General features: G+C 38.1%; 1 protein-coding gene across 1 annotated transcript in view; it reads right to left on the reverse strand.

Moving 5' to 3' along the window:
* Megf8 (multiple EGF like domains 8) overlaps positions 1-12,451 on the reverse strand; it is a 39,709-nt gene that overhangs the window by 13,466 nt on the left and 13,792 nt on the right. Inside the window, exons 10-14 of the mRNA XM_089651421.1 lie at positions 11,469-11,702; positions 11,061-11,197; positions 9,901-10,114; positions 2,835-3,370; positions 14-2,753 (exon numbers count right to left, since the gene is read on the reverse strand). Of these exons, the coding sequence (XP_089507547.1) occupies positions 14-2,753; positions 2,835-3,370; positions 9,901-10,114; positions 11,061-11,197; positions 11,469-11,702 (3,861 nt within the window). The remainder of the gene's footprint in view (positions 1-13; positions 2,754-2,834; positions 3,371-9,900; positions 10,115-11,060; positions 11,198-11,468; positions 11,703-12,451) is intronic.

Raw genomic sequence — 12,451 nt, forward strand, 5'->3', positions numbered from 1 at the left:
TAATTTAACATACCTTTGACTAAGCGAATCCACTGGTTGCAGTTATAAACATAGGCTGACAGCGCATCCGTAGCATTGTGTGGATGGGTTCTTCCACCGAAAACAATCATATATTCGTCAGTCGTTACTGCGGAGTGAAGGAATCTGGCTCGGGGTAAGTCGTCTCCCGGATTGTTAAGTTCGGCAAATGTAGGTAATTCACTCCACTCCAATGTTTGGTAATTGAGTGCAAAGAGTTTGTTGGATATAATTGTTCCGTTGACCGAATATAATAATCCTCCATATACATAGAGACTTTGTGTCGGTGAGTGGTACACAGTGGTGTGACCACAGATACCTATTGGCTTAGTGCCCTTTGTGACTAATTTATTCCACTTGTTCTTCTCTATGTCAAACTCCCACACGTCTGGTAAGAATCCTTGTTCTAATGAAAAGCCACCAATAAGGACGAGACTTTCAGCTTCCTGGTTCTTTTGCAAGGTGAGTGTGTGCCCAGCCAAAGTGGGTGGCTGTTGATCCCCTCCCGCAATGATATTCCAGCGTTGATCCTTAAGACTAAATTGCCAGAAATCTCCTAGTGTTTTATTTTGAGCATCTGTTCCTTGGACACTTAATCCACCATAAATGTAAATCACTTGACGAACATGTATCATTTCTGCAGCGTGGAAATATCTTCCCTCGGGCATTTTGGCTTCTGGGGTGGCTTCAACTGTGACTTGCATCCACGTGCTGTTTCTTGTGTCAAACAATCTGATATCATTCAAGGGGCCGTGGGATAGCGAGTATCCCCCAAACATCCAAAGGGATCCTCTTTTATCAGTTACCAAAGAATGGCCAAAACGAGGTAGAGTTTTTCTCAAGTGGTCTAAAGAGTAAGCCAGATTTTGTGAGTTGAATAATTCAGTGAATACTAATTGGTAAGGATGGAGCCTGTCTGAGCAATCATGACCTCCCCACCCGGGAGAGCACAAACATCTGCCATAGCCTTTGTCACATGTTCCTTGTTTAATAGCTGCACTACAATTTCTCGGACAAAGTTCCTTTTCACAATTTAATCCCGCCAAACCATCGGGACATATGCATTGATTATTAGTACAAACTCTTGGCAAGGAGCACCCACTCTCACAACTCAGTATCTTATAGACTGCTTCAAAGCCCTGTCCTATCGGCCCCTGTTTATAGTGGACTGTTAAATGGCCTGAACGCGCCTCCACTGTTGTCGGAGAAGCATCATTACAGAACACTCCAATTAGTTGACTTTGTTGCGCCCCTCCCAAATCTGGCAACCCATCATAAACATATACAGCGTTATCTCCGCATGAAACATTCAATCTTGAGGAGTTAATTGTCAATTGAATGATAGCACTTTTACTGATATTGCCAGGAGAGATAATCCAGAGACATTCCTTTACAGGGGGACCTCCCCACGGAGCCGAGTGCGCCTTGTGTGATCCCAGTCCTTGCTCCACTTCGTCTGTCAGCATTCCTCGTGCCTCACACTGGTAGTAGCACCTCCCTTCGTGTCTTGGATCTCCGTAGTAATCTCCACTACATTTTTCACAATTTGGACCTTCTGTGTTATCCCTACAGAAGCATTCGCCTGTTTGGACATCACACACCCCGAGATCGTCATCACCATGACCATTACAGTCGCACCGCCGGCAACCGCGATTCGACGTAGCATTACCATAGCTGCCTATTTTACATTTATCACAAAATTCCCCTTCTGTCCAGTCTTGACATTCATCACAAATGCCAACATCTGTATGGCATGTGGAATGATTATTGCATCCGCAATTATTGGCACAATCTGCTCCTGTCCACCCCAAATCACATTGGCAAACATAATCAGGAGAGCCAATACAATATCCGTGAGCGCAATTATTATAACAAGTTCTTGTGCAACTTGTCCGACCATCCCCTATAAAACCTCTTACACATTTGCAGCTGTATGAACCGTGAGTGTTTGTACAAATAGCTTCCTTATGGCAATCGTGCAGATTCAAGCCACATTCATCTACATCGGGGCATTGAGCATAGGCCCACTGAGCTTCTTCAGATGTTATGTTAAGGAGTTCCCCGCAGTCTGAGTGCGAGCTTCCAAAGTCTCCTTGCATGCACGCACCCTTGATGGGGTTTTCTCTGGAATAGCACCAACCACAGCTCAGAGACTGAAGACAGGAGCTACAATTTGCATGTTGCGAACAGGATTTACATTGATCAGTGTGTCTCGGAGAGGTTTCTAGGGCATTCACAGGGGCACTGGGGGATACAGTTCTGTCGAGCCACTCTCTGCACAAGCCAAATTGATATTCACTGGTATAAACACTAAAACTAAAGCATTGATGCGTGGCTTCACACCATACACATCTTCCTCGTTCATCCAAGCAGGTGGAGCAATCATTTCTTGTGTGGCATGGCTGGGGGCATTCCTCGTGCAGCTGGACAGCTCCCATCACTCGACCCCTGCGGCCACAGCGAGCATCTTCTGCCCACCATTCACACCCATTACTGGCCACACATCTCGAGCAACTTATATAATTTGAGCAGTTGGGGCAGGAAGAAGGTTGTAGCGTTAGGTAACGCCAATCACCATTCATTGAGCAATTTTGAGTTTCATCTTCAGATCTAGAGATACACTTGTCCGTAAGCTCGCACCAACCGCAGTCCGAGTCTGTCAGACAGTGAAGGCAGTTTTCATATTGAGTACAAGTTCCATTAGAATATGGTTCCAAGTATTCAAAGGTAAAAACCTGAAAAGAATAACATTTTACATTAATCACCATTTGACACCCATTCTGATAAACAATCCCACATAAAAATACTATAATTACTTTAGCATTTTCGTGACTTTTATTATGTTGCAGTTCCATTTTGCTCTGCTGGTGCGAGCTGAAGGGTCCACTGGTGAGTGCCTTGTGAGCATGAAAGTCAACAGCAAGCCGGCCGGGCTGCAAGGCAGGCCACGAGGCAGCGGTGCACTGCGATGTTTCAGCCGTAAGATTGGCCGCCAGGTCCTTGCCTCCTAGCCGCAGTTCTGCGCGTGCGTGTCCTGCGCAGACGCGCAACAATTCCCCAGCACCTTCCCACGCGGTGGGAGTGTGCAAGAATCCACGGAGCTGAGCGACCATCTCTCCTTCAGGTTCACCGCGCCCCCCGGCTGCAGCGTTGAAGTCAACCGTGGTAGCATTGATGATGGCCACATGATCGGGGCGCGTCCAATCTGTGGGGTGCTGGTACTTGACGAAAGTGAAGCCGGGCCTGCGGTCCAGGGAGCGGCACTGCTCAACGCTAGTAACCTCTGTGCCTGTGTCTCCCCACCAGCCCGGGGACTGGGAAGGGGTGTCTTCCCCGCACACACCATAGTTGTCTGTAGGAAAATAAATTTTATCAGTTTATAATTCAAGATACATTCCTGTTCCTCTACCACATTAATAAAAATATATTAACACGCAAAAATGAGATTCGAGACCTTGGCGTGGTTTTCAAAGCAAATCTCTCTTTCAAATCTCACATATCTGACATTGTCTCATGCGCGAAAAAAATGCTTGGATTTGTCCTTCCTAATGCTAAATCATTTACTAACGGAATCGCAATACGAAGAAAATATGAAGCCCTTGTTCGCAGTAACCTGGAATATAGCTCCACTGGGTCCCTACTGAACAAAGCCGTATCCTAGAAATAGAAAAGTACAAAAGAGAATTATGCGTTACCTATATGAGAGAATATACATACTATAAATTATACCTATGTCCATCCTTGTTCTTAGCCCTTCAAATGAATTTTGTAGAAAACAACTCACATGGTCTCATAGAAATAATTGTATCTCCCTTACTGTCATGGTGAGAAATAAGATCTAAACGGTGTTAGAAAGAGAATACCACGCTTTATATTCAAATATAGAAATTAACCACAGAAGAATTCAAATTTGCACCTTTATGAAACCAAAGCTTTCAAACACAATTTAAAAAAAAAAAAAATCTTTGTGAATTTTAAATTAATTATTTTTATATACTATGACTAAAAGTGAGGTGACAATGATGTCTGTAATATGTTTGTATGCGTGGGTTTTATATTTTTTCGTTATCAGCAATTTTAGTTAAAAACGAAAGGCAATAAAGATACGCATTAAAAAATTTAATATATCAAAAATTATACAATTATTTATAGCAATGAAATTTTAAAGCGTATTTTATCACCGTTTTTAGTTTTCGGATACATTCAGAAATATTCCATTTATTTGGATTTTATTGCAAAATAAAAATTCAATTTCAATATCAAAATATAGCTAAGGCCTGAGGAGTTAACAGGAATGCTCGATTTCAACACCTTAGAAGCACACTGAAAAATATTTTAGGTAAACATTTTTTAAAGTAATCTTTGGAACTATTCTTAATCCACTTATACAGAAAGATGGCGTTATTTTCAATATTGTCGAACAAAACACTTTTGACGCCTTATGCTTTTTAATATTAAGATGAATTGTTGGTTTCCGCCCGTACGTAAGACATATTAATCGTAAAAATTGTTTTTTTAAAGCTATAAAGCTCAAGTCACAATTTTATCGCAAACATGTACAACAAAGAATTTGCCAAAACTCGCGTGTTTTCTATACAAAAAATGTATTACCCAACCAAAAGAAATTTGCGAAAATCTTCATCTCAGTGCGAAAAGAGACGGAACACGAGAAGGAGGATTGTTGAATTCAGTAATTTAAATCAAGGCCCGGGAGATTGAATGTTTAATAAAAAGGGCAGCCGGATAACAAAGGCCAAAGGTGCTCTTGCTGGCGTAAACTAGACCCTTTTATATCCCGCTTGCACGACATACAGTGCTACATCAAGATCGAGATATGTCCGTATTACATGGTTCCCGATAAGTTATATATTTTTTCCAATCAAAAGTTTCAAGTTTTATGAGAGGTTCCCGTAAATATTAAATTTAGCAATCCATCAACACCACCTAGAGTTTATTAAGCGTTGGAATTACCTTTTTCACTGTGTAAAATTTGGGTACCTAATATTTAATGTACCTATCGCTTCTTTCCAAAAATCGAGAACAGTATTTTTCTTATGAGGAAGTCGTTTCTTCTTCAAAATAATGCACCACCTCTCAACAGCTTTTTTATGTCTTGATACACCAGTAGTCTCACTTGCTGAATAAAGAATGTTGTGGTCCAAATAATATTTTTTAGTAGTTTTAAATGCTCACAACCAGTCAAAATTTTTGTCTATTTCTATGCAGCGCATTTATGAAACCAACAAAGTGATGAGAATTGCGTTAGTGTCTCATCGTAATACGTAGTCTCTAAATACTATAAAATAAAGTGGCTATCCGCGTCTGTTTGTTTGTGCGCTTATTTTTTCTAAACTACACAACCGAATTTGATAGGGTTTTCACTACCATTTAGAGAATTTCTTCCGTAAAGTTTATATATATAATATGAACATATTATATTTATAGAAAGTAGAGAAAAATCGGTGATTTGCAATCAAGTCATAAATATTTTTTCAGGCGCTTACATTGCTAACGCTGGTTAAACATTATGAGATACATCAAAATAATGTACTAAGGAATTGTACATTTTAAAAAAGGCCTTTAGAAATATATAATATATGTGGTTTTTGTCTAATTTATTTATTTACTGGACAATTTGTATAGCGCCGCTTTTGTGAGATATCACCTCAGGGGCGCTTTACAGTTGATGCAGGTATTACAAAAAATATAAATATTACAAAAAATAAAGTGAAAATAAGTTAAATAAAATGAAGTGAATCTATCTCCTAAAGATAACCCCTAGCAACGCCGGGTACACGTCAGCTAGTCAATAATAATGTAAGTATTAAAAGTTTGCTAGTAACAATAATATTATTATGAGACGATGTATGAATGTGAATATGACACGACAGTGAAGGGTAGGATAAGTCGGAGACGCCCGAGGAAGCATAGCATGATCAAGTGAATCCAATATTTGAGTCGGAATAATTAAAAAGTATGTATGAGACGATGTGTGAATGTGAATATGACACGACAGTGAAGGGTGGAAGAAATCGGAGACGACCGAGGAAGACATGGCACAATCAAGTGAATCAAATATTTGAGTCAGGTCGCATCAAGAATCGGACGTATGAGATGATGTATGCATATGAATAAAGCAAGATGTGTGTGCCGCTGCAGAGTCGAGTGGTGATCTTGTATCGAATCTATTTACCAATATAATTACTTCCCTAAAAGGGAACTCAATGTTACATGTGGGTAGAATATTGAGTGCACCAGTAATAAAAACTCTATTAACAACTTTATCATTTATTCTATAATTCTGTTACCACACATATTGCTCTAGGAAGTTAATATTAAGCATGAGACTCATTATAATAGCTTTAACACTCAAGGCGTGTCGAGTTAAATATTACCTCGATAGATGACAAAAATGCAAGTCATGACAGTTGAATTTACGAACGCATAAAATGATGCTATAATGAATTTACTGGGCGCCAGCTCAGAATCACATAATTCTGAACAAATTTATATAATTATGAGAGTAATCCCTAAGATATTAAAGAATAAAAGTCAATCTCAATTTGGAAGGCATCTTACGTATAATCCTAAGTCCGCCAAGGGCGGCAAGCTTCCACAAACGTCACGTGTCCCCGAGTATCTCGCCACAACTGACGGAACAAATAGAAACGAACCACAGCGCTCTTCAGACCCGTAGCTCGCAAATCAAAACGGCAACTTGAGAATGCTGTCAGCCGCTAACGGTAGGAACTAAAAAGCAAGACTGCTACAATCTGACATTTCTGCCTGCCCCTGCGGAACTGCGTGACGGTTAGTTAGTTACAAATGAATACCGCACAAAAGTCTCAACTGCTCCCAACCGTTTGGAGCCAGTGATACTATGGTATCCCCATTTGGGGTATGGTGTTTTGGGTACCACCGCCCCGAATAATTTATTGAATAACCAACACCTCTGCCATAGGTTATCCCAAGTGGTTCGTTACGTTTGATGACTTTGCAGGGGTGCCCGGGAAACAGCGCGCGGCGTGATAGATACAAAGCAAATAAATAAATTATATAATTATCATGGTACCTAGCAAATATTTGTGAAAAATTTCATTACTACCAAATACTTCCCCTTACACCCGGAATTGCTAGGGTTATCCTACGAAGATAGACATATACCATCTCAGATTTTTCGGTAGGCCTTTTTAAGATATGCAATTCTGTAGTACATTATTTTGATGTATCTCATAAGGTTTAGCCAGCGTTAGCAATTTAGTGTAGGAAAAAATATTTTTTCGACTTGATTATAAAACATCGACTTTCTATAAATACAATATGCATGTTTTATATATGTAAACCTTCCGGAAGAAATTTTCTAAATGATAGTGAAAACCCCTTCAATATCTGTTGCGTGGTTTAGAAGAACTACGAGCACGCACAAACAGAAAACTGAAACTGTGTTGTACAAGATTATTATTATTATTGATTTCTTGTAGTCACTTCGAAGTACGAACGGCTGGCTGCAGGTGTGAGGCGGCATAGACTTCAATCTATGAATTTTATTCATAATACATGGCATAATAGCCCTTGCGCTGAGCATTATTTGAACATATAAAAAAGCAAGACAAATATTTTATCAGAATCACTTATCATTTCATGCTGTCTTTTGACCTTTTTACTACAAACATATTCAACTACTTTAACATACATAATGCGGTATATCGGGACCATTTACACACAAGTATGTCTCATTCTAGACATACTTGTAGACATGGACAGATTTATTTACAGTATTGAATTAAATCGATTCAATCTTATTTCCTTTGTCCTACGAAATGATTCTTTATATTCTGTTGGGTTTTACATAAAACAAGTTTAAATTTATCATATATATTATAGTGCATTCAAATTAACATAATAATATAAATATATATAAAAAAAAAAAAAAAAAATAGAAATACTAATCAAAACAAAAGCTACAAAAAAAAGAGAGAAGAGAGAAAAAATGTATTTATTTTTTATTTTTTTATTTTTTATAGTGAATACCTCACAAGAGTCCCAACTGCTCCCGTCTGGAGCCAGTGAGACTATGGCATCCCCAATTGGGGGATGTTGTGAGGCTGAAGGTAAGTGGGGAAGGGAAAGAGGAAGGTGGGGAAGTACCTGGCTATTCAGATCTAGTCACTAAACACGGCTAAAGCCATTTGGAGCAACGTTTCAATTCTGAATGGTGGTCTTACACCAGGGCGATACTGGTAGTATCTTCCACTCTGGAACGTGCCGCAAATATACTATATATTATTTTAATTAATTAATTGTGAAATAACACAAATTAATCAAATAAAATTTATTTGCGCACGCCGGGTTCGAACCCGCGACCTTCGGAATGGCAGTCCAATGCGTTACCACTGGACTATGCCGGCTGTCAAATTAATATTAATATTAAGTATTAATCCCTGCCTGGTATTAATTATAACAAAAATCAACATAAAAGAAAAAGTAAATTATAAGTTAAATATTTACTTAAAAAGTAAGTAACAGATTGAATAATATAATAATTTAGCGAAACAAATTTCGAAGTTAAATTTAGTATGGAATAAATGAAAATATCTACAAAACTGAATTTATTTCCAAGCCTATGTAGCCTTTGGACTGGGGAATTAATAAAATAGTTGGTTTTATATTAATACAAAGTACAACTCCGGAAGTATAATATTACGATTTGGTACTCAGAACGTTATTAGCTTAGTTAAGTCAGGTGCATTCATTAAGCCATTAACTAGTACCGAATCACTCATGGTTCTTCTGTAAGATAAGTCTGTTAACCACTGGATTGCTTTTGGTAATATAAATGCGCCAATTTAAATGCCTCCGATGCTTTATTGAAAAAAATTGCAAATTATCTCGTGATTCGGAAAAATATTTATTTTAAAATTTTAGCCATTCCCGCTTCTATTATTTTGCACTTTAAACGAAGCTATTGAAATGCTTTATCCGTTAAAACATAGATGTCGCAAATCCTAGGATTAATTCGTCTTCTATGGAGATTTGAAGTTGCCTTTTTTATTCCAAAATTCACTCATTTTCTGTCGCGTGCGTTTTACAACTGTCAGATATATAAATCATTGAAATAGTAAGTAATTTAATTCATTTAACATAATTAATTTGGTCAATGGGTATAGATACTTTGAAATTGATGAAGCCTATGACGCATGACACAAAATAGTAAAACTGCCCCCATGACCTTTTATACTTGCAAGTACCTCAAGTTTGTGATCTTTCTCGTAATATATTGGTGCGGTGACCGGATAAATCAACACAATGATAACTCATCACATCTTTAAAAAGTTATATAAAGTCATGGAAAGTGATGAAACAAAAACTTTATTAACTGGGTTAAGTAGGTTAGGTTAGATTAGGTTAAAAAAAATTTTTTTTTCATCGTTTCTAATGACTTTATATCACTTTTTAAAAGTGTGTTGAATTGTCACTGTGTTGAGTTATCATGGAACCATTGGTGCATAACCGCTTTATGGAGAACATGAATAAATAAATAAATATTGTATAGGGCAGGGGAACAAAAATTATTATTACAGAATTCAACGGAAAATAAAATTTGATGACGTGCTAACTCAACACAGTGATTATTCAACACACTTTTAAAAAGTGATATAAAATCATTAAAAATGATGAAAAAAAAAATTAACCTAACCTACTTAACCCAGTTAATAAAGTTTTTGTTTCATCACTTTCGATGACTTTATATAACTTTTTAAAGATGTGATGAATTATCATTTTGATGGTTTATCCGGTCACGGAAAAATCAGTTAGCAATTTACTTCATAAGGAAGAATCAATGAGAGTATCAAAACATGCAGTGACCATAATAATATTTACCGTCTTTATGATGACAGCGCGCATTCTGCACGCACCAGGTGCAGTGGTGCAGCCCCAATTTGGTGCTGACAGAGGGTAGGCCGGGCCCCGAGGGTTGCGGGGCGCCCAGCGCCAGGCAGGAGTGGCAGTCACCTAGCGCAGGGCACACGCCCCCGCAGCGGACTGACTGCAGGTTAGTGGTGCAGTTGGAGCCCACCGTTCGACCATAGCAGACCTGAAGTTGTATATGTTATAACATTGCTATGTCGTAAAGTCATAATGAAAATTAAATAAATTATTAACACATACGCTTCTAAGCGCATACATGCAAAATCACAGGATATTACAATTCCACTTTTGAAAAAGACAATTAAAATAATTTTCTGTTAACATATAATTTTACAGGTAGGAACTTTATCAGTTATCTGACTTGTTTAAACAAACAGTTACAATGTTGAAAATGACACTTTGTTGAAATTGAAAGCAAATCTGAGTTCTAGAATTCATTGAACGGGAATTTTTTTTTTTTTGTTTTTTATCGACTTTATAAACTGACAATACATTGTACATACAAAATATAATGATGAATTAAAGTATAGTGATGGTGTTTCTTAGTTGCAGACACAAGCCAAATTTGTTATCTTTAATAATTTTCATCGAAAATGTAGGATTGTCACGAAAACTGCAGCGCACAACCGTTATCCTAAATACATCAGGTGCTACCTATGCCTATTACATACAGATATTTTTACTAAAAGTTCTTCCGTAATCTCACTAAAAGAATTAAAAATATTTCATCACAATATTACGACGCGATGTGCAATACGAATGACTGTATTTTATGTCATCGGTCACTTGCAAGCTCACTTCTAAGGCAAAAGCAAGCATGTTTTGATTTTGATATTGCTCTGCAGTCATATGAGTACCTAAAATACCCAACGGTGGCAAAGTTGTGCTTTCAGAGCCGACTTTTAAAATCAAGAGTTATGCTGTTTTTCCTGTAAATTTCAAACTGTCATATTCGGGAGTTGAGCATAAGCCCACATTCGAATGTACTAAATAAAATTGGTGTTACTCAGTGTTGCCACAGTTATGAAATTCTCCAGACCGTTTCATTAAATTTCCAAACTTTCTTAAGGAACTATTTTTCCTCAATTGGTACATATTATGTTTAAAGTTACCTCATCAGCTGAACACCAGCCGCACTCGGGATCTGCGAGGCACTCGGCATGGGAGCGGTGGCGCGGACAGGCCGCCTCGGGGTCCCCACCCCCTACCCCTCCCAGCCAGCCCGGCACCACAAAGGCCAGAAGGTCGCCTGAGGAAAAGCAGTATTAAATAACCTTATTATTTTTTACTGACAAACTCAGGAGAATAACCATGTTAAGAAGTTTTCCAAGCGACCAGAAAAAAAAACTTCTTAAGCGGATAACAAATAAAATAATGTAGGAAAAATTGATTTTTAATAAGTCTTCAAGATAAATAGGTACACCGTAAAAGCCAAACTTCTTAATTGGGAACTTCTTAAGCGAGTTTCATTGTAGTTACACAGCATTGAAAAAGGACAAAATTCCAAACACAAGGCGTACCGTTAACATTCCCGTGATACCCCCCTGCCAGCAGGAGGGTGGACGGGGGCCGGAGAGCGGCGGCGTGCGCAAACACTCCTTGTGCCTTAGGGTAGGCCTGCCCAGCCCCCCCGAGCACCTCTCCGCTGGTCCACGCGTGGCAGCCCAGGTGGTACAGGTACATCTGGTTGTCGTAGCAGATTTCCTCCTTGTTGTGGCGGTGGGAGTAGCCACCGAAAACCACTAGGTAATTGCCTGTGGGACAAAGAGATTATTTCTATAATAATATGTAATAATCATTTATCAGAAACACATAGATGTAATATATAGCCGATAATAATATATTGTGTTGAGTCTGTCAAGAAAGTGTAGTGATAAAAAACAATTAACATTTTTCTTTTATTCCTATGGCAATACCGAATTAAGAACAAATTACAGCAGTATGTATAGTAATTTATTTTTGGGGTATTATGCCGTGTTGCGCTACCTCCTTCTTTATTTTCATGAAATTCATAAATATGAATAAAGACGAAGCTCAATAGTTCTTGATATCCGCTAATTGACGGCTACACCAAAAATAAAAGCACAAAATCATCTAAAATTATAATGTACTAGTGGTCCCGGGCAGACGTTGTCCTGCCACAGACCGCCTTCTATGTAGACCACATTTTATATAGACCTCATTTATGTAGACCGCCTTTTATCTGTTGTCAGATATTTTATGCATTTGATATATTTAGAATATATGCGCAAGTCACATACATCGTAGATATTGTTTTGACGTTTCATTTGATAATTCAATCAAATTCCACCACCGAATTAAAAAATGGTTAATAGATCTTTTTTTTTTTTTTTTTTACAGTGAATAGATTTACAACAACAATTTATTTATTCGGAGATTAGCGTGTACGAACACAGTGACACGTGATTTTTATATATTAAGATTATCAGCTCTTAGAGACACTGTAATGCTGTCTGAAACGTTGGCAAAAGAAGGAGGTAGC

The sequence above is a fragment of the Hesperophylax consimilis genome, chromosome 4 (assembly GCF_061612785.1).
Source record: "Hesperophylax consimilis isolate HC1 chromosome 4, BYU_Hcon_1.0, whole genome shotgun sequence".
Classification (NCBI taxonomy): domain Eukaryota; kingdom Metazoa; phylum Arthropoda; class Insecta; order Trichoptera; family Limnephilidae; genus Hesperophylax; species Hesperophylax consimilis.